This window comes from Xenopus laevis, chromosome 7L (assembly GCF_017654675.1).
Source record: "Xenopus laevis strain J_2021 chromosome 7L, Xenopus_laevis_v10.1, whole genome shotgun sequence".
In the NCBI taxonomy this organism is placed as follows: Eukaryota; Metazoa; Chordata; class Amphibia; order Anura; family Pipidae; genus Xenopus; species Xenopus laevis.
Genome location: NC_054383.1, coordinates 108,161,407 through 108,185,556, shown reverse-complemented (window position 1 = coordinate 108,185,556; position 24,150 = coordinate 108,161,407). Strand labels below are relative to the sequence as shown.

The 24,150-nt window shown below is 38.1% G+C and overlaps 1 protein-coding gene across 1 annotated transcript; it reads left to right on the top strand.

Annotated features, from left to right (window-relative positions):
* Positions 1 to 12,172: 12,172 nt before the first annotated feature.
* LOC108695878 (extracellular calcium-sensing receptor) lies at positions 12,173 to 23,195 on the top strand. The gene is made up of 5 exons (XM_018224830.1): positions 12,173 to 12,430; positions 13,831 to 14,625; positions 19,293 to 19,514; positions 21,346 to 21,469; positions 22,297 to 23,195. Exons 1-5 carry the CDS (start codon positions 12,173 to 12,175, stop codon positions 23,193 to 23,195), a joined length of 2,298 nt encoding a protein of 765 aa, XP_018080319.1.
* The last annotated feature ends 955 nt before the right edge of the window (positions 23,196 to 24,150 follow it).

Below are 24,150 nucleotides of genomic sequence, written 5' to 3'. Positions count from 1 at the left end.
AGTGACATTTTGTGCATACTGCTACTGAAAAATGCCTTACCCTTTAAAAAACACAGGGATTTTTTAAGATTTATTATAACCCAAAGCTGCAAATAGTCAGAAACCGAAAATCCGCCATCTCAAACCTGCCGAGGTCACGTTGAGGTCAAAGGTAGATGTCCCTTTTACAGTTTGAATATATCATAGTCTGTGTTGGGTTTTGTTCGATAATTCAAAAAATTTCGGGTTTTCAGGCTATAATCCTTAAAAAATCTTGTGATTTAGCTGTTAAATCCTAAAAATTCGTAATCTTAGGGTTTTAGCTCGATTTTATAGAGTTTTTTCCTGACCCGACTTTTTTGAGTTATTGATGAATAAGATAAAATCATGGATGGGAATTTGGTCAACCTTGTTTTTATAAAAATATGAGATGAATTACAGTTTTAGTAAATAACCCCTTTAATGTCTCTAGTGGTTTCCCAGTCACTGTGCCATACCTAAAACATAATATTATCCTTGTTTCCATCCTGTAGGCCTGTATTCTTGCAGACCCTGAGGACAAAAATAATAATATGGCTTTTAATTGACCTGGACATTGTACAATTAGCATTGTAATATATTTTGAAATGAAATACAATATAAATACAGAACCCTTTTTCTGCTATCACATTCAGACATTTGAATATTCTTCTATACAGCATGCAGTTGGTGGCGCTTCTTGGGTAATTTAATACTCATGTTTTACATTTTACATAATACTACAGAAATCACATCTGGAAGCCCATTATCCAGTATGCTCCAAAATATAGGAATGCCATTTCCCACAGATTAATCTATGAAATTGTTTCTTACTGGATTCCTTTCACTTTATACTAAAACAGTAACTTGTACAAACAATTTTATTGGGATTTTGGGAGCCTATGATATAGGGGCCGATTCATCAAGGGTCGAATATCGAGGGTTAATTAACCCTCGATATTCGACTAGGAAGGATTATTCCTTCGATCGAACGATTAAATCCTTCGAATCGAACGTTTCGAAGGATTTAAATCCAACGATCGAAGGAATATCCTTCGATCAAAAAAACTTAGGCAAGCCTATGGAGACCTTCCCCATAGGCTAACATTGACTTCGGTAGCTTTTATCTGCCGAACTAGGGGGTCGAAGTTTTTTTTAAAGAGACAGTACTTCGACTATCGAATGGTCGAATAGTCGAACGATTTTTTATTCAAATCGTTCGATTCGAAGTCGAAGGTCGTAGTCGAAGGTCGAAGTAGCCCATTCGATGGTCGAAGTAGCCAAAAAAACCTTCGAAATTCGAAGTTTTTTTACTTCAAATCCTTCACTCGAATTTAGTGAATCGGCCCCATAGTGTTTATGACACGAAATGTGTCAGGCTGTGGACACAATAAACTCTTTTCACTTTGAACTATTGCCTGGTGGACGTTTGCCTTCATTGAGTGCCTGCTCCATATTGGTTCGTCGGTTTGTCCACCCCCCATGCTGAGGGCTCAGGGCGGTGCATCTGGGCCACTTCCCCTGTGTGGTGAGTAACCATTATAATTGCTTGGAGACCCCAATACCACAGATGTATTTTGATTTTGGAAGTTTATTGGTATTTATTTAAACTCAAATTGATCTCATTATTTTAAAAATAAAAATTCGACCTAACTTCTAAGCATAATTAGGCTTAATTTACTAAAAAAAAATGCGGACTAAAGCTGTATGGGCGAAAAAGTCTCAATAAAACAGTGCAACAATTTGAATACAACTTTTCCGATTGGTCACTCAAAAACCACAACATTTTGGGCTTTTCAAGCGAAAAATAGAGACGAAATTCCCGATCATGAAGGTAAGAAGCATATTCCAACATCTGTTATTGACTTCTACATGACTTCAACAGGTTTTAGCTGGAGTATTTTTGGATTCAGATTTTAGCAGCATTGGAGCATAATAAATCTCAAAAAAAATTGCCTTTGAAACTTAACCAGAAAAATTTGAGGCTTAATAAATAGAACCCTATATATTTTTAGTAGACTTATGGAATGGTGCACTAAATTATATAAAGACCCCTTATTTGGAGAACCCATAATTGATCCCATATCTGTAATTTGAACAGCTTTATAAACAGTGGTGTATTAGAATAATATTCAATATGAGACAGACTGTGTGACACTTTGATGGATAAAATCAAAACATACTCATAGGAAATGCAAAATTTAGACATAGAATAATAAGCAATTCCACTGCACAGCAAGAAATCGAAAGTCTTCTTCTGTACAATTGTACTTAAGCTAATGAATTAAAAAATTATATTAATAAGAAATGTACAATTTTTGTACCAATAATGTATTTTAGACTATAAGAACAATATTTTTATGTTTTTTTTTGATGTGTCTTTTTTCTTGCTTTTTCAACTTATTACTGAAAAATATATTACATTTTCAGACATGATAGAGAGACCCAAGCAGAGGTATCTGAAGGAATGCTGATAAATTATAGAATGAGAGACAATAGGAAAACATGGAAACCTCTTCTATTTAAAAAAAAAACACCTTTATAAATATTGACATTTGCACATGAGTAGTGTGCACAGAATACATGGGAGTAATGAAGTCTGAAGTTTTTCTATAAATTAAATAAGGTTTATTCTATACTATTAAGTGTGTATGTGTTTGTCAAGTTTTCTTTTGTAATTCCTATGGCTTGTTTAGTAATTGCCAGCAGTACCAAATCACAGGATACATAGGATACAGATACAGAAGGTTTGACTGAAGCCCTTTTTTTCATGGACATAAATGGTGTGTCCTGTTCCTCATGTGAATAAAATCTGCATTAATACATGTTGCTCCATCTTTATATACTTAAGGGGTACAATTAGAAATATTTCCAGGGTTCCTGGGCTGCAATGGCTCAATGACAACATGCATGGCTTTTAAAATTGGTGCTAGAGCAGCACTCCCAACAATGATGAATATTCAGCAATCTAGCATTTTTAAATTAATATTGAGAAAACGTCATCTAGTTATTTGTCTCTTTAGGTGCAGCAGGTCATTGTTACACCTCTCCCACTAAAATAGATGCTGTGGCACAGTGTGATCAAATCAAAATGCAAAAGCTCCATCTCTGCCTACACTCCATGCCAGTATGCTTGTGATTATTGTATTTGCTGCTTTGATCTGGTATAATGATGATGATGATGAATTTGGTATCATTGCAATAAACTTTACTTCTTGTGGTCACTTTTCTGCAGTAGAATGCACTCCTTGGACTGGCTGCTGATACTGAGCTGGGCTATTTACACAAGCAGTGGATACCCAGGTTGTAAGTTGCCATCAGAAAATCTGAAATTTTATGATAAAGACGGAGACATTATTTTTGGAGCTCTTATCCCTGTGCATCTTGAACCAAGTAACATTAAAGTCAGTTTCACTTTAAAGCCCTCATTGGGGAAATGTAACAAGTAAGGCTGTTTTCTACTTCTGATACTCTTAAATGTTAAATACATTGTCAGCAGGGTAGTGATACTGTACAAAAGAGTGAAATTCTTAATATTTCACTTCCCTTATTTGTATTACCAAATTTGTCTTAATAGAGGTAGAAGCAAAGGGGGTTATTTATCAAAGTCCGAATTTATCTCAATATTTTCTGCTGCAAACTCCAATCAAATCCGCTCGGCTTTTTTGCACTTATTTATTATTAAATTTTCCTGAAAATTTGCTTTGCTGAAAAAAAAAAATCAGATTTTCATGTTTTTTTCGGATTTTTCATCCGATTTTCACGAGAATTTTTGGATTTTTCACCCGAAAACTCTGAAAACTTCGGGGTATTGCATGAAACCCAGCACACATCAAAAAATCATTGGGACTTCGCCCATTGACTTATTTGCAACCTCAACAGGTCTGAGATGCCGGATTTTCTGACTTTTCCATCCTCGGGGTTTAATAAATTCAGAAAAATCTGTGATCTTAAAAGTGTGATTTTATAAAAAAAATCACAAATTTTTTGTGATTTTTGTATTTGGAGTTTAGTAAATAAACCCCCAAATGTAATGCGATACAAAGAGGGAAATGCATCATGCACAATTTGCTAATAACAGAAACACAAGGCTTTTTGTAGTACAGGTATGGGATCCATTATCCAGAAACCCCTTAGCCAGAAAGCTCCGGATTATGGAAAGGCCGTCTCCTATAGACTCCATTTTATCAAAATAATTAAAATGTTTAAAAATGATTTCCTTTTTCTCTGTAATAATAATTTTTTTTTAAAACATAACATAAACATAAACCAATACAAAGCCTTATATCTCAAAGCATAACAAAGTAATGTACAGCATTGTTAATCAGACATTGCATTGGAGTTTTTTAATAACACCTCTGGGAAAACATTAGAAGATGTTAAAGATGAGAGAAAGAAAGTTAGAAAACAGAAAAGAGAAAGTATTGGGAAAGAGAAAGTGATGGAAGTTTGGGAGGGTATTCCATGCATAGTAATAGAGAGCACAGTAATTTTCTTGGACGGAACATACACAGAGTACCAAAGATATTGTAAACCCAGTTGTCTATGGATATTTAGGGCCAGCTCACCCAAACACCTAGATGATGCATTACATTGTCAAGTTTACATTGCCAGTCCATATTTGGTACAGTTGAGTTTTGAGGTCTATTCTAATAAGATTCGTTCCGCAGTATCCACAACGACCATGTGTTGGTGAACTTGGAGGGACAGCCTCTAGCTGTATATATTTGTTCCAAAACTGGGAGTGTTTGTTCCACCAGACCTATCCAGAAATTGAGTGTGGGCGGGTGGTCATCTTTCCACTTGATTGCAATGGCTTTTTTAGCCTGAAATGGCAGAAATATAAGGAGAGTTCTTTCTGATCTTGAAAGAACCATGGCTGCCAGATAGTTAAGAAGCAAAACAATAGGATGAAATTCAATTGGTAATGCCATTAACTGAGAGAGGTAATGTAAAGGTCCAAAAGTGCTGAATCTAGGAGCAGTTCCAAACCATGTGGAAGAAGTCAGCTTGGGAACCTTTGAACCTATTACACTGGTCCGGTACTGCCGGGTTAATTTTGTGGAGGAGGTAAGGGGTATAATAATTTCTGTGGAGATATTTGAATTGTATAAGCCAATCCCGGGACTTTATCAGGGGACGCAATGAGTCCTGTAAAATAATTTCCCACTGTTCAGAGGTAAGATCATGAATATTAACAGTCCATTTCTTGTAGAGATCCCGGGTGGCAGAGTATTTGGGTTGTTGGATATGATTGTAGATTACAGAGAGTGTTTTTTTGAGCTGTTCTTTTCTGGGCAAGTCCTCAATGGAGGACTTGGATTCGCATTGTTCTGGGGGAAAATTGCTGTGCCAGCGCATGCCTCAGTTGCAGATAACGGAACAACATCTTATTTGGAAGGTTAAAGTTGGTCTTCAGTTGTTGAAATGAGAGTAAATTATTGTCCACATATATATCTTTAATATATTTTAAATTGTATGGAGCCCAAATTCGAGGGTCAGGTATTAAGAGCAATTGCTCCAGGGACTCGTTATCCCATATCGGGGTGAATGGGGATATATTGAGATTTGTTATTTCATTTTTAGAGTGAGTATGTTTCCATGCCCTGACAACATTGCTCATCATTGATGTACAACGAGCAGGATCAGAAGTTTTTGTAAATATCAAATTTCTCAACCCTTCCTGGGAGCCTACAATTTGGGCCTCTAGCAAGGTTACTGGGTCTTCTGGGTGGGGTTCCAACCACCGTCGTAGAGGTATTAGTTGGGAGGCTATAAAGTACCCTTGCATATCTGGTGCAGCTAAGCCCCCCTCGCTAAGAGGGGGAATTAGTGCTACATATTTGACTCTTAACGGATCCGGAGACCAAAATAATTTGGTAAGAAGGCTACGTAATTGTTGAAAAAAGGCAGGGGAGATCCAAATAGGAGTTTGCCTAAATAGATAAAGGAATTTAGGGAGGAACTTCATTTTAAAAAGATTAATTCTTCCTATCAGAGATAGCGGGAGTTTGAGCCATCTATCCACTGCTTTATGCAGAGGCCATAAGAAGGTCTATGTTCATTTGTTTGTATTTCTCAAGCTGTGGGTGTATGTAGATCCCCAAGTACTTAATTGTATCTACTTCCTCTAGTGGAAGGTATGGGTCCAGAGCCTCTGAGGCTCGTGGGTCAAGGAGCAAGAGGGTAGATTTGGACCAATTAATCTTGAGGCCTGTGTATAAGGTATGGGTGTTTATCAGTTGGAGAGCTGTTTGGAGGGATGAACCAGGGTCATGTAAATAGAGAAGGGTATCATCGGCAAATAAAGATATCTTTTCCCTAAGACGACCAAGTTCAAAACCAGACTTCCGGGCTTGACCTTATTAAACATTCTAGTGGCTCCATTGCAAGGGCAAAAAGACCCGGGGAGAGCGGACATCCTTGACGGGTGCCTCTAGCTAGGGCTATAGGGGAGGCTATGCCAAGATTAGACAGCACTTTAGCAGTGGGGTTAGTATATAAGGCCTGTACCCATGTCAAAAAAAAATTTCGGAATCCAAATTTCGCCAAGGTTTCCCATAAATAAGCCCACTCGACAGAGTCAAACGCCTTCTCATTGTCGAGGGAAGGTTGTCATGGGTAAGTATTAAATTGGTATATAGCCTTCTAATGTTAAGTTCGGCTGCTTTGTGGGGTATGAAGCCTACCTTGTCTGAAGCAACCACTGAAGTAATGACAAAATTTAGCCGTCTAGCCAGAATCTTTGTTAAAATTTTATAGTCCGAATTGATAAGGGAAATAGGTCTGTATGAAGCACAGGATAGGGGGTTCTTACCAGGTTTTAATATGAGAATAATGATAACTTCTCTATAAGAAGCTGATAATTGGGCTGTAGTCAGAGTTTGGTTGAAGATGTTAGTTAAGTGGGGGACTAATAGAGAGGCATAAGTAGTGTACCATGAATTTGGAATCCCATCCGGTCCTGGGGTTTTCCCAGTAGTTAAAGAAGTGATAGCTTCAAGTACCTCTTCCTCCAGGATGGGAGTATCTAATAGAGTCCTGAACTCCAAAGGTAAATATCGAAGGTCGAGTTGGTCAAGGTAATCTGCAGTTTCAGAGGGGTTTTTTTGAGTTTAGAGGAATATAGGTCTTGATAGAATTCGGCCAAGGTTTATATCTAAGGGGTGCGTAAGAATCTCGTTGTCTGAATTTTCAAGAGCATGTATAGCTGTTCTAGAATATTCATCCCTGACCAAAAAAGCTAACAACTTTCCATTTTTATTACCTTTTTCATATAAGGCAAATTTATGATACAGTTGCCCTTTGCGAGCTAGTTTCCACTGTGCCTGTGCAAATTTTCGTTGTGCTATTATGTGGGCTAGCTTGTTTTGTTCATTGGGATTTTGGATGTACCTCTCCTCCTTACATATGCTATTTTTGAGATATATTCCCCTCTAATCACTGCCTTCATGGAATCCCATACACAGGGCAAGGGTGCAGAGTCTAAATTAAGATGGAAATAGTTTTGTATTGTCTGTTGAATGTCTTTCTTGATGTCAGGGTGAGATATCCAGTAGGGACTTAATCTCCAGATTCTTTGAGCGGGCCTCACATGTAGACGCCAGGTTACCAATAGTGGGGAGTGATCAGAGATCCGTCTAGGGAGGAGCTCTGCTCTTATAATTTTGGGAGACAGGTCACTTGAGGCGAAAGCGAGGTCTATCCTTGACATGGCACCCCTAGCGTAACAAGAGAACATGCGTTGATTTGGGTGACTAGCCCTCCACACATCAACAAACCCAGAGGTTTCTGCCCATGCCTTTAATGCACTAGAGCCAGTTCTTCTTATAGGAGCTAGGGAGAGGCGATCCTTTTCACACATGATACGCCTGTGCAATCCATGTTTTTTTTTTTAGTGCATTTGGGTTAGAGGATTTGCAGATGAGTCTCTTGCAAACAGATAATGTGGGGGGAGTACTTGCGAACAAAATTAAACACAAGAGATCGTTTTAATGGGGAATTTAGTTCCCTAACATTCCCTAATATAGCTGTTACATCTGGCATAAATTACATCTACATTATTGTTGCCAAGATCTCTCCCACATGGAAGAAAAGAGAAAGAGAGAGAAGAGAAAAGATCAAGATTGAGAAACAGTTGAGAGAGTATACCAATATCCCCCACCCTACTTACTCCGGTATTGGAGAAGCCTTGAACCATTAACATAGTAAAATTCTGGGGGTGTGCACCAAAACTGAGAAGCGCAGTAACCAAGTTTGCAAAACCTAAACAGTCGTTAACCCATTAAAGGGAATGAAAATCACCAGTGATGTGAAGCAAAAAAAAAAAACGGGAAACAAATAGTGGTTCCCAAAACCAAAGACTCCGAGTAGTGTAGCTATATAGCATTTTGTAGCCATAGTCCGCTACACCGAGGAATTTACCAGGTGGGGGTAGAATGGGCTAGAGTGATTGTCTTGGGTGCTGCGGGCAACCATAGGCCCCGAAATAAGAGGCTGCACGGCTTTCCCCGGATTAGTGGTGAGGTTTTAGCTCTGGGTGCCAACACTTAACATTAAGCAGGACCATGTATGCTATTATGTTCGACTGGCTTCGTTTGGGGAGCTGAAGAAGTATGTCTTACCATCCGACGAGACCCGCAGTTTAGCAGGATATACCATAGCATATTGGAGGCCAGCATCCCTGAAGCGGCGTTTCACCCCCATAAATTGTTGGCGTTGTTTCCGTAGCTCATTGTAAAAATCAGGGTATAAGGAGATGGTTGTGTTTTCATAGTGTAGCTCCCCTTTCCGTCTTGCTGCTGCAAGGGCCGCATCCCTGTCTCTGTAATTATGCAGGCGAGCTATCATAGGCCTGGGAGGGGACCCTGGTGGTGGAGGCCTAGCAGGTATACGGTGTGCCCGTTCGATGACAAAGGCAGAGGAAAATGCACCATCACCGAATTCTCCCTTAAGCCATGTTTCCAGGAATTTTGTGGTGTCTGACCAGGGCCGGAACTAGGGATAGGCAGAGTAGGCAAGTGCCTAGGGCGTAAAGCTGGGAGTGCGCCAGGCACGTACCTCCTCTGTCGCCTACCCAAAGTCCGGTTCCCTTCTCTGCCCAACTCTCTGCATTTCTTCTCGCTTTTTGCGCTTCTGCACATGCGCGCGAACTTCAATTCGCGCACACGATCACAAATTCGCTGAAGCGCACGCTAAACAGGCACTGCGACTGCCGGGCCTGCCTAGAGCGTCTTCCCAGCGTGGCCGGGCACTACGTCTGACCTTTCCGATCTCTCAGGGAAGCCAACGAACCGGACGTTGTTCCTTCTGAGCCAGTTCTCTAAGTCGTCATATTTGGCCTCTGCTGATTCTAGCCAACGATGAAGCTGATCCAGGTACTCGGGTAGTGGGTTACAGGAGTCTTCTATGTCACTCAACCTGCATTTGACTTCAGTAGTTCTTTCTCGGACTTTCTGGAGATCCTGTCGCAGGATCGCAAAATCAACTCTCAGCTCGTCCACCTTTGCAATGGTTGCAGCGTGACAGGTCTGTATAGTGGATTTGAGGGTCGCGACAACCTCTGCCAGTGTCAGTTCCTCGTCAGCCACATGGCTGTTTGGCACCTGTTGCTAGAGGTCTGAGGCTTGTACCCTGGCTCCCTTATCGCCATCTTCTGTGGTAGGTGAGGCATGTGCTCTCTGTGCAAGCCTTGAACGCTGTTCTTTAGGCGAGTCTGGTTTGGACTTGGCCATTTTGGAAGGCCTCAGAAAATCACAGAGATGCGGCCTTATGTCTGCCGTGGCCAGCTTTTTTTTGCCCATGAGCTTACTCATAGCCCTCAGAGCTAAGTGGTGGGCAGTACAGAGGCTGGTAGTATCAGGATAAACACCGGATAAAGTGGTGTAGCTGCAGAGCTAAGGTGGCATGCGTCTACTCACATCAGTAGTTGGCCACGCCCCCATTATTTAATGTTTAAGTGATTTTTATGGTAGACTTAAAATATGATAATCCAAATTACAGAGCAATTCATTATCCGGAAAACCCTAGGTCCCAAGCATTCTGGATAACAGGTCCCATACCTGTACACCTCCTAATCAGGTTATATTAATATGTAATTTATGTATCCACCCTACAGTGAAGAATATGTTGCCATTCTAAAAATTTATATTTTTGTTAATAAAAAGCAAATACCGTACTGAATTTGTCCCATTGCAATCCCAACTGTAACAACAATTTATAATATAAATAAAAGGCTACTTTCTGATGTCAAATTAAACTGTAAACTCTATTTTTTTCTTTTAAACAGTTTGTATTTATATGTAATTGATGTTTACACCCCGCAGTAAGAAATATGTTGGCATTCTTTCAATGTGTTTTTATTAATTATTGTAACAAACTGTTAATTCTTACATTATTTGCCACATTTTAATCCCAGCTGTAACATTATAATTGCTAGACGCATGTATAAATTCAAGGAGTGAGTAGTTTGAACTAGACCAAGACAGAACAGGGTAAGGTTAACACAATAGTGAACAATTAGAAATTGGACAAGAAAAAAGTGAAGATACAGTTAAGGGTTTCACTGGGTGGGATAACATATGGAACCAGAACTTATCCACTTCACACGTCCTTACCCGACTGTAACAAATAAACTACAAATAGGAATTGTGACCTGTAAAGATAAGACAATATTTCAGCCCAGGTTGTATTGATAAGCCTGGACATTTTATTTTTTTCCCCCTTTTATTTCCCTCCCCATCCTATTTTTATATATTATTTTTGACCAGATTGCACTACATTAAGGTTGTTTACTATCGGAAGCATAACGAAGGCGGATTTGTCTGCTCTATGTGAGGTTATTTTGTCTTGTCCACTTTTTTAGTCTCTCTCACTATATGCAGATAATATTGACCTTAGTAGTATATATCGTACTATGTTATTGAAGTGTTAATCTATTTGCGCTATGTTTACTGACCATGTGCAATTTTTTGTAACATTTGGTTTGCTTGACAAAAATAAAGATTTAAAAAAAAAAAATATTTCAGCCCAGATATTGATAAGCCCCCAAGGGTGAGCACTTTAGTTTTAGTCAAGGAAGCAAACACTAGTACAGTTAGCACCTTGTTGTGAGGTGAAGTCAACTTAAGGAAAGTGTCGTTTAAGATGTAGATTGTCCTTAACTGTGTTCTTTTCTATGTGTCAAATCCCTTAGTTATAGTCATATCTGGACATAAAACTCCTGTCTGTGTTGAGGCCACACTCTAGGGTGTTAAACTTTTGCATGAGTCTGAATTCCCACTTCCTTCTGTTTCTGTTGTGTCTTGAAGTTACCCTTTAAAACTGTGACCCGAAGATCTTTGATGCTGTGGGTATTGCTGCAAAAGTGTGCTGCCACTGGGGCATCTGTGTTGCTATGCTTGATGTTAAACCTGTGGGAGTTCATCTGTTGGCGCAGTGTTTGTCCTGTTTCTCCCACATAGAGTCCTGTAGTGGGGCATTTCAAACACATTATTAGATATACCACGTTGTCTGATTTGTAGGTAAATGAACCTTTTATCTGGTGTTAATGTTGACGGTGTGGTATTGGTACCCGGTCTACTGCGTGTATGTGTGCACAGGTTTCACACCTTTTTTGCAGGCAAAAAGATGTGCCATTTCCTGCAGAGCCTTGTAAAGATTGGGGGGCTGTCTGTATGCTAGGAGTGGAGGTTCTGGAATTATATTGTGCAGCCAGTGGAACCCTTACCTGTATCTTCACTTTTTCTTGTCCAATTCCTAATTGTGCACTGTTGTGTAAACCTTAACCTATTCTGTCTTGGTCTAGTTCAGACTATGTCACCTGACTGAATCCAGTTCCCTGGACTATTTACAACCCACCCTTATTACTTTTTTTTCTCTACAAGTTATCTCTGTCTATCTGCCCCTAAACCCTTTTTCAACAGTATACATGATGTGCCTTTTCAGCTTTTATTTGTATTTTGCCTGATGAAGGGGCCTGTGTGCTCCGAAAGCTTGCAATTGTTACTCATTCAGTTAGCCAATAAAAGGTATCACCAAACTTTACATTTTATGCATTTTTGCAATGGCTTACACGGTACAACATCTTAAATCCTAGATACTTGACAGCCTATGTTGCACTTGATTTTGTGTTCTTTTCAGGCTATCGGTTTTCTGTTACTTACAAGTACTCGCCATGGTCTTTGCTATTAATGAAATCAATGAGAATCCAGAACTTCTGCCAAACATTACACTGGGCTTCCGTATATATGACTCCTGCTTTAAAGAAATGCAGGCTATTAATGGAGCGCTACAGCTTATGTCTGGGACCCATTTTGCAATTCCAAATTACATTTGCCAGAAAAAATCTAAGATAGTGGGATTAATAGGAGATCTTCAGTCTTCCAATTCAGTTGCAGTGGCAAGAATTTTGGGGCTGTATCATTTTCCTCAGGTAAGTCAATATTATGTAGAGAGTACACCAGTAAAGGAAAGCCCTGGAGCTATAAGCACAGGGGCTGCATGACAAGAGAGCCAAATAACCAGCAGCCAAATTATACTGGTCTAGGTTAGAAATGGGCAGAATCACATGTAGCTGTGTTTAGGTGAGAAGGAATTAATTAAAGCAGGAGATGTCTGGTCCCAGAGGCAGAGTCAAAGAGGGATGTGATGTCAGGGGAAGAAGCAGTTCACTTCCTTATCATCTGATCAGGTAGAAACATCCCACCCACCCTCCTCATTTTGCATGTTTTGTGAAATGTCAGGAATTTTCTTCTTTATCTTTTCATATTATCCATTAATAACGGAATATGGATGTTTTTCCTGAATGTGTTGTTACTTTGTGGTTTCTGTATCTTTATACAGTTTCATGGTAAAAGTCTGTATTGTATTAATTTATGTTAAATGAATGTCAAATGCTTGATCCAGGGAATGTTTCCGATCGCCATTGGGGCCATTAAGGATTTTTTTCCCTCTTGAGGCATAATTGGCACTGGCTTCAGGCTGGGGTTTTTGCCTTCCTCTGAATCAAAACAGGGGATATATGATCTTATATTTGAAGTTTTATTTGTCACAGCAGTGGTAGGACCTTGCCAGAGTACTGCACAGGTAAATTTAGAAGAAGGAGAAAGGAGGTTCTCTCCTGTGACTGCACGGTGGGTTGATTAATATAGATGCTTCTACTGCTTGTGCTAGGTGACAGCCTGATTGGATTTTCTAATATCGAGATTCAGGAGCAGCAGGAGGACTGAGATGCAGTTCCTGCTGGTAGCAGAGTTTGGGACCATCCTCTCTGTAGGTAGAGGCAGCCTTATATACAGTGGATATAATGACTTAATGCTGATCTCATTTTTCAGCAGAGCATAGCAATGATCTCTTATGGAATTCTGGTTTTGAATAATGCTATGGGTGAGGCTGGCAAGGTCCTCTTTCTTTGAATAAATGTGAATAAATGCTGCGACCAATTGACCCCATTTCTGGCTCCTGGTGTTTCATTAAGGTATGTCACAATGGGGTTCAGTGGCAAGGCTGAAAGCGAAGGGTCAGTTGAGGAGTCCCCTTGTCATGCAAAATATAGTCAATAAGGTACCCCCTACTGTAAAATAATTATTATAATATATACTATTAATATAATTATAATAAACACGTTTCAGTCAATTATGTGACAGAAATTACATCACTAAGCACCAATTATAAGGATATCATTTACAAGATATTCATGGCTCTTGTGTATCATATGCTGCCTGCCTACCAGAATTTTCATGTGCAATCTTTCAGTTTGCCACACAATGTAAAGGGATTTTAATAATCATTTAAATGTAATTATCATTAAAATAAACACAATTACTTTTCCAGATAAGCTTTGGGTCAGCGATGGCACATCTAAGCGATAAAATCAGTTTTCCTTCTTTTCTGCGCACTATTATAAGTGATAAGATAGAGCCTTTTTATTTCAATTTGCTGATGCTCCATTTTAACTGGACCTGGGTTGGAATTCTGGCTGCTTATGATTTTGACGTGTATGACAGTGAACTTCTGAGAAAAGACATTGAAGCATCAGGGATTTGTGTGGCTTTTTTTATGCGGATATCTGCCCAACACACCAGAGATCAGACACTCTCTATTCTCCAAGTCATCAAGAAATCAACAGCCACAGTTGTGGTACTTTTCTGCTCATTGCCAGAACTAATCCCTTTTATGAAAGTCGCAAGTGAAGAAAAAATAACTGGAAAGGTCTGGATTGCCAGTGGCAGTGTTATCACTTCTCCTATATTTTCCTACAAAGAATTTTGGAGAACATTAAATGGTACTATTGGGCAACAAATGCCCTTAACAATTATCCCCAGATTTAAAAAGTTTCTTTATGATATACATCCATCTTTATATCCCAATGATATTTTTATGAAATCATTTTGGGAAGCGAGTTTTGGTTGTTTTTGGCCCAATCAAACACCAGTCAATGGATCATTCTATTGTACAGGGCAGGAAAATCTTTCAACGTTAGAACACCAAGGTTATAATGAAGCAACATCATTGTTTGCCAGCCTTATCTACAATGCAGTTTATACACTGGCCCATGGTATCAACAATATGATTTCCTGCAGATCTCAATCACCATGTTTATCCATAAGTGAAATGGAGCCATGGAAGGTATGAAAAAATATACATTTCCCTTGCTTGTGTACCAGGAATATAGATTATCATTCTCTAGTTTCAACATACTCCATTCACACAGAAGGTGCTGTGCAATCAGTAGGGATGCGGTAATGTTACATTTCTATAAAGTACCTCCAGGTGGGACGAGGATATATGGCACCTACGTTACACTCTGCCTTGGATTGGGAGAATAAGAACGATTTGGGCAGCCCCAGCTGGAGTTGCAAATCCAGTATGGAAGTGCCCCATGTGAAATAAAGCATCAGGTGACTCCCCACATTAATAAAAAAAAATAAGAATGTTGTCATAGTACCAGTGGTAAATGACAATACATTGAAGAGTAGGCTAAATTGCAAAGTATTTATTGCCAAACAACATGCTTTGGTCTCAGATGCCTTCACACATACTACACTGTGTGCTTCATTTAAGGGGAACATTCATTAAGTTGGTAAATTCAAATTTCAATGTAGAATTTTTTTTTGGGTCAAAACTCGCAAATTCTAATTTTAAATGTTAGATTTATCACACCTCAACCCTGGAAACAGTTATAAATCGAATATCCTCCACCTAATACCTGGCGAGTTAATTTACAACTCAATGACAGAGGTCCGTTGAACCATATGAAGATATTAATTGCCTTCCTCACATTCAAGTTTTTTTTCTGAGAAAATTCATTTAGTTCTTATTCAATTGAATATTAGACGTTAGAGTTTTTTCATTAATAACCTCCCATTCGAGTTGTGAATAAATTAGAATTTTCAAGATTTAGGGGCAAATTCATCAAGGGTCGAATATATTCGACTGGGGAATGAAAATCCTTCGACTTCGAATGTTGAAGTCGAAGGATTTTGCGTAAATACTTCGATCGAACGATCGAAGGAATAATCGAACGATTAAATCTTTCGAATCGAACGATTCGAAGGATTTTAATCCAACGATCGAAGGATTATCCTTCGACCAAAAAAAGTTAGCCAAGCCTATGGGGACCTTCCCCATAGGCTAACATTGAGTTTGGTAGCTTTTAGGTGGCGATCTAGGGGGTCGAAGTTTTTTCTTAAAGAGACAGTACTTCCACTATCAAATGGTCAAATAGTTGAACGTTTGTTTAGTTTGAATCCTTCGATTCGAAGTCATGGTCGAAGTAGCCCATTCGATAGTCGAAGTAGCCAAAAAAACACTTCCAAATTCGAAGCATTTTTTCTTCTATTCCTTCACTCGATGGGCCCCTTAGTATACCCCAACGGTGCAAAAAGTCCAAATCCAAAAATCCGTTATCTCAAACCTGCTGAGGTCATGTAGAAGTCAGTGGCAGATGTCCTTTTTACAATTTGAAGATATCGTTATCTGCACTGAGTTTCATCTGATAATCTGGAGAATTTGAGGTTTTTCTGGCAATAATCCGGAAAAAAAACCAGCAATTTGGGTGCTCAATTTTATCGAGTTTTTTCCTAAGTTATTTTATTGATAAAATAGTGTATGGAAGTTTGGTCGAGCTTGGTTTGATAAAATATCAGATAAGTTTGAAAAAAAGTTTTAGTAAATAACCCCTACATGTTGATCATAAATCACTGCCAAATTCCTTAAAGTATGTGATACAGAAACACTTTTGTTTGACCAATGGTGGTTTTTGGGGGGGGGGTCACTCATTTGTAATCCTGTCTGCATAGTACACAGTGAGGCACAATTATTAAAGGTCGAATTTCGAATTCATGTGTGTTTTTTTAAACTCTATTAAATTCGAATATACTCTAAATTCGATTGGGGGGTTATTTAATAAACAAATCTAATATCTGAAACTCACACTAATTTTACCGAATTTCTACCAAACTCAATTTGATTTTTTTTCTCCGCAAAAACTCAAATGTCAGGAAGGCTACTAACATGTCCAAATTGGTCCTTGGACTTCTCCCATTGACTTATACATGAACTCGGCAGGTTTTAGGTGGTGAATAGTTAAATTTGAGTTCTTAGGGATAGAGTGTGATAAATGTAAAAATTCAAAATAAAACTCGAATTGAGTTTGGATAATTCACAATTCGAGTTTTGACCATTAAAAAGTGTAAAAAAGTTGAATTTGAATTTTCACTTCAACCCTAAGGGGCACATTTACAAAGCTCGAGTGAAGGATTCGAATTAAAAAAACTTTGAATTTCAAAGTGTTTTTTGGGCTACTTCGACCATCGAATGGGCTACTTCGACCTTCGACTACGACTACGAATCGAACGATTCGAGCTAAAAATCGTTCGACTATTCGACCATTCGATAATCGAAGTACTGTCTCTTTAAGAAAAACTTCGACCCCCTACTTCGGCAGCTAAAAGCTACCGAAGTCAATGTTAGCCTATGGGGAAGGTCCCCATAGGCTTGCCTGAGTTTTTTTGATCGAAGGATATTCCTTCGATCGTTGTATTAAAATCCTTCGAATCATTCGATTCGAAAGATTTAATCGTTCGATCGAAGGAATAATCCTTCGATCGTTCGATCGTAGGATTTGCGCTAAATCGTTTTATCGAGTCGAGTCGAATATCGAGGGTTAATTAACCCTCGATATTCGACTCTTGATGAATCGGCCCCTTAATAAATCTGCCCCTTAATAAAGGCCTCTGCAGCCAAAAGTGCTACATATATGTTTCATTCAAGTCTAGTAGAGAATCTAGGAGAATTTGGAAAGCTTGTTTTGTAGTAATTCAAGGACTCACCTACTAATTCCAGGGCAGTTAACCATAGCAACCAATAATATTTTTGCTTTCATATTCTTCCTGCAGCTGACTGAAGAAAGCTAATCAATGGTTGGTTGTTACAAATTCCTTCTCAGGTACACATTGCACATTTACTAAGCTCGAGTGAAGGATTAGAATAAAAAAAACATCGAATTTTTAAGGTTTTTGTTGGCTTCTTTGACCATCGAATTGGCTACTTCGACTACGACTTCGAATCGACCTATTCGAACTAAAAAACGTTCGACTATTCGACGATTCGATAGTCTAAGTACTGTCTCTTTAAAAAAAACTTCGACCACCTACTTTGCCACCTAAAACCTACCGAGGTACAATGTTAGCCTGTGGGGAAGGTCCCCATAGGCTTTCCTAGCAATTTGGGATTGAAGGAAATTCATTCGATCGATGAATTAAAATCCTTCGATCGTTCGATTTTTCCTTCGATAAAAATCGGTAAATCGAATTGCGGTAAATCCTTCGACTTCGATATTCGAAGTCGAAGGATTTAACTTCGAGGTTCGAATATCGAGGGTTAATTAACCCTCGATATTCGACTAATAGTAAATGTGCCCCTAATAATTGAACTTGATAGATTGTACACAATAAATTCCACATTGCTGCTTAGTATCAATATTTACAGTAAACAGACATACTTACTCAGCTCACACCTCTAACGCATTTAAATTGTAAACTACATAAATACCATATAAAAAAGCACAGTAAGCATAAATTGGTGTTTAGGTTCATGACCATGCCAAAACCAGGCTAACAGTAGCCAGATAGTTGTTGGAATTTTCAAATGATCCTTTAGTCTTTATAGCAATTAGAATGCTGGGGACTATATAGATATAGTATTAACAAACAAACACTGCTCAATCAAGTTGGGCAATGATAATAATTAATAATAATGTGCACAATGATCCTGAAAAGGGGTAAAATTGCTTGGCCACTTTATTTGTAAGATGCAGTTACAGGTATGGAACCTGTTATCCAGAACACTTGGGATCTTTCTGTAATTTGAATCTTCATACCTTAAGTCTACTAGAAAATCATGTAAACATTAAATAAACCCAATAGGCTGGTTTTGGTTCCAATAAGGATTAATTACAGTATATCTTAGTACAAGCTACTGTTTTATTATTACAGAAAAAAGGTAATCACTTTTAAAAATTTGGATTATTTGGATAAAATAGAGTCTATGGAAGACAGCCGTTCCATAATTCAGAGCTTTCTGGATAACGGGTTTCCGGATAATGGACCCCATAACTGTATTTAGTCCGTGATTGTGCTAAAGAATAGTTTGCAACTATAGATATTCAGATATGTGTATTTAAATAAATAATATTTATATAAGTGACAGTATGTACCGAATGCGCTGAACTGCAGCTGTAATCTCCTTTTAATATGTTTTTAATAATAATTCATAGATAATGTACTAATAACAATCAGTTATCATACATATATCATACATATCATATCCATATAATTCTTAATTATAACATAATGAATTGCATTGAATTCATTAATTTAATTAATATTACACCACTTACTTTATATTTGAACAATTATAATTCATTGTGTGTAGATATATATATATATATATATATATATATATATATATATATATATATATATATATATATATATATATATATATACATAGAAAAATGCTGAAGCACACCAGGGTTTCTCAATCAAAAAACTCATTTATTCGATCAATATATATATATATATATACATATATATATCCAATAGGTTGCATGTGTAACAATATATATTTTTTGTTAATTCCCCGTGAAAATTCCCTGTGTTGCTGCATTTCTGTGGATGCATTTTTTCTTACTGTGCATCGGGTTTGAGACTTTAGACGGTGTGCTGTCCATTGCAAAATACTATATACAGTATATATATATCTATGTGTATATTTGCTACTGTTGTTTATAGATTTTGCAGTATGTCAAGCGTGTGAGGGTAAAAAACACTGCTGGCCAGGAGTTGTTCTTTGATGGCAACGGAGACCTGATATTTCCACTTGAGTACGTGAATTGGCAAGCTCTTCCCAATGGTGAAGCACAATTTATCAATTTTGCAACAGTAAAAGAAATTCCTAAGAGTCATATTGTTCTAAGTAACAACACTATATTCTGGAGTGGAGGTTACACAGCAGTAAGTACAACTAGTATTGTATAATCCATTGCTAACTTGATAAGGCCCCAAGGCTCAGCTCTTTCCACTGCTTGTATGTATTAGTGAAAATGAAAATCACTACTGACAGCATCATCCGATTGGTGGGTAACAGGGTCAACACTATTTTTGGTTCAGTAGTGCACCAGCTACATATTGGTGTCTGAGCCCACTGAAGCGCATTAATTGAGTCAATCTGTAAGAGGAATTACATATAATAAGCATAATGTATTCTTTTTACTATGTACCACAGCTTCTTCTGAACATAAGTAGCTGTAAGAGCATTGACATACACTGCTCAAAATGCATTTTTATAATTAATGGAATCATTTATTGTACAACACTGCAGAATATGCTACTATTATATTACTCAGCTAACTCCTGCCTCCTTTAATCTATTCTATGTACCAAACTTCAGGTCATAAGAAAGGAGTTCTGGGGAATTTTGTCCTACATATATGCATCTTGGATAGGGGAAAAATAATGTTAAAGGAAAAGTAAGACAATTTTTTTTAAGTAAAAAATCTATTCTATCATGCATTAATATTAGCTCTATCCTGCACAATGTTCAATATTTTAAATGTTTTATTAAAAATATTTTGCTAAAACTCTGCTTCTGGTCTACTGAGAAAGATGAAAGGGCGACATTCACTGTGCAGGATCCAACTTGTGGTGCTCAACTTCTCCTCCGAGCACAAACAAGTAGAGAAAAACGACATTGTGTCAGACTGATTTATCTCTGTAAGAACTGTGAGCAGTAAAGGCAGCACCCAGGTCAGCTATAAATTTAAGGACTACAGAAGACCCAATAAAGTCAGTGCACTCTGTACTACTCGCTCTTTACTACTCGCAGCTCTTACACAGTCTCAACCATTGACAAATTTTTTCTCTGCTTGCTCGGGCTAAGAGGAGAAGTTAAGCACCACATGTTGGATCCAGTTAAGTGAATGTCGCCCTTTAGCCTTTCTGAGTAGACCGGAAGCAGAGTTTTAAGCAAGGTATGTTTAATAAAGCATTTAAAATATTAAACATAGTGCAGGGTAGAATTGTGTTACTTTTCCTTTAATGTTGGGTACTCATTGGGTAATCTTTCTCTACTAGCTCAGTAAGTCCTTGTTCTGTTACCTATGCCATTTAGTAAGGATGATTCCTTCCTGAAGGGCAACTATGGAAAGTTCCTGTCCACAGGCAATAAAAAAGGAGGGACCACATGGCTCTTCCTCTTTGGATTCTACCTCTTACCAGGGCTGGTTGCTGCTGAAGAACCTCTAGCATAAGGCCCCAGTTGCCTTAGTGAGGTCAGGGTGCAGGGCCTCCACGAATGAGGTATAGCATTAGATAATGACAATGAAGTTCCTGTCATAGTACACCTCAAAGGTGCAAGACAGTCAGGATGGCTTAAAAAAGCAGCACTCTGATCCAATGACGACTGGAGGTAGCTCTCCCAGGCTATACCTTGCATAAAGTAATGGTACAGTCAGCTGGAAAGAAACTCAGACTAGCTTTAATCGCTGACTGGAGACAGTTAACCTTCCTTAATGTGTATGGGGTGTTGCCAACTGTAGCCAAAATGGGGAATACATACAAACCCATTCTATTAGTGATCTGCTTAGAAACTGTGACAAGGATCCCAGCATTGCTAGTGACCAACGTTTACATATTTGTAACTAAATGCCACACACTCTCATGGTGATTCATGATGTTAATGAATGCTGTAAGCACAATATATGTTGGTTGTTAGTAATATAGAAAAGTAAAATGATTTAACTTTACAGTCATTTCATGATAAATATGTTATAATTGTGTAAATCAGGCACCGGAGTCCACATGCAGTACCAGCTGCCCTCCAGGATACAGAAAGGCCCCACAGAAGGGACAGCCTGTCTGCTGCTTTGTCTGTATCTTATGCTCCGAAGACGAGTTTAGCAATGAAACAGGTAGGGAAATACTGTGCCTTACTCAAGGTTTTCAGCTGATATATGAAATAAGAATCCACATTAGTAAAACTGAAAGCAAAACTTTTATTTGAACGTATTTTATAACAATTAGATTGTTGGTCAACAAGCGTTTTTATTGAGATGTAACTTATTGAGAGTAAGAGCACTTATGGAAAGTCTCTGCCAGGTCACTACAACACTGCACTGGAGTCAGGGATACAGCTCGGTCCTATGTGCCACACTGCATGCTAGCCAGTTTTTTCTGACCCTAGGTAAGTCACTTAATAAAATGTAATAATAGAAAAAAAATAATTAATGGAAAAATAATCCCTCTGCACAACATTTTCCATTTCACAAATGTAATATTAACTTTTATGAACCAGGAAAGCTTTTAATGACTCCAAGTGCTAACTATATTAGTGATGTGCAGGGCAAAAAAATATCAACCAACGTCTGACCCAACTCCGCTTGCTTCCAACCTGACCAAGCAAACTGTATGTATTTATAGACCCGCGCCCCAACCTGCCCATTACTGATGTCCCCGCAGGGGGTGGGGTGCAGCGGGTGCGTTTATAAATACAGACTGCTGGAGGAGAGAATGGGAGAGTTATAATAACCAGACAAGATTCCTCTCACATTTCTTTTGTAGGACATAACCCCCGGGGGTTTTACAGATACAAAACTTATCTACCAAAAAATTTGCAGCACCACAAAAGTTTTAGGGATAATATATCTGAATTTTTGCCAAATAAGCACCAAAGCTTAGTAACCTGAATGTATTTTATTGACAAAAGAAGAATACAATCAGTTTTATTTTGTTTTATTAGATTCAACAAGATGTATGAAATGCCCTGAAGACATGTGGGCAAACGAGAAACATAATGGATGCTGGATGAGGAACTTGGAATTTTTGTCTTTCAAAGAAACTTTAGGGGGTGCATTAACCTTTGTCTCTGTTCTAGGATCTCTCCTTCTTCTCAGCATCCTCTTAATTTTCCTAAAAAATGCAGAAACCCCAGTTGTGAAAGCGAATAACCGGAATCTCAGTTACATCCTTTTAGTTTCCCTGTTCTTCTGTTTTCTCTGTGCTTTAATGTTCATTGGTCGTCCCATTACTATAACCTGTATCCTCAGGCAGTTTATATTTGGGATCAGTTTTGTCATGTGCATTTCATGTATCTTGGGAAAGACAATAATGGTGGTGATCGCCTTCAACCTCACCCAGCCAACAAACAACAGGAGAATGTGGTTGAATTCTCGAGTAACTAACACCCTGGTGCTTGTGTGCACAGCTATACAAGTGATTATATGTGCTGGGTGGCTTGTACACTCTCCACCTTTTGACTACCAAGACAATAAATCTAAGATGGGCACCATTATTGTGGAATGTAACAAGGGATCGCCTGTTGCTTATTCATGCACAATGGGATATATGGGATTTTTGGCTACATTATGTTTTGTAGTTGCTTATTTGTCAAGAACATTGCCAGGCAGTTTCAATGAGGCCAAACTGATCACCTTTAGTATGTTGATATTTGGAGCTGTTTGGATCTCCTTCATCCCAGCCTACCTCAGCACCACAGGGAAGTACATGGTGGCAGTGGAGATATTTGCAATGTTATCTTCAAGTGGTGGATTAGTGGCATGTATATTTTTACCTAAGGTTTATATTATTGTTCTAAGACCTGAGATGAACAAGAGGGACAGAAAAATATATATCAAATAAAACCTAACACAATAGTTGTATCAGTTAATACCACTTACCTTATACCTGAACAGCAATACACTTCTATAAAATGGGCACCACTACTGGAGAAATGTCTTTAATGACAGCACCAAGATTGCAGTGCTTTACATTTAACACTTTGCTTCACATTTTTGTGTAGAAAAATGTAGATTTTATATTGTCTGTTACTTTACTTGCCAGCGATGTAAAATTGATGTTATTGATAGGAAAAGGGTTAATGCCATTTATGAATACAATTTTGTGACATCTGATGGCAATATACCATATCCATAACCCCGTTAGAAAGGTTAAATAAAGAACGACAATAATATGAATAATAAAATCTTGCTAGAGATTAGTTACTAATTTAAGAAATCATACAATAGCCATTGCATATCATTATACTATATTAACATTGATTAAAGATAGTCTTTCAGTAATGGGATTGTTTCTAAGTTCCTGTGGATAATTTTATGGTCAGACATACTGTACATTTTTCTGGTAATGGTTATTTCTGGGTTATTCTCCATGTTAGCAGATGAATGAATGTATATATCAACTTTAGCTATGTAACAAAGTAAATAATGCCAGTCATTAAATTGTCCCGTTGACCAGTATACCAACACTTAATTTGTTCTTATGTGGGGTTAGGTTAGTATGAACATATTAATAAAAACTTTTCGTAATGTTTATTTATCTTCTCTTTATTGATAAGAGCCATAGCAATGAATGACCAAGGCAGCCAATGTAAAAAGGTGAACAATTCATAATTTTTTGAATGGATATTTGTTCTTACAACTATTAAATTAAAATTACAGATGTCTTTATAGCAGCACTCTGTGTTTTTTGAATGCCACACTGTCATTGTCAGATAAGTACTATTGGACTATAGCACTATAGAACTGAAATGCACCCAGCACGGCCAGAAAAATCAATGAGGTTTGTACACAAATAG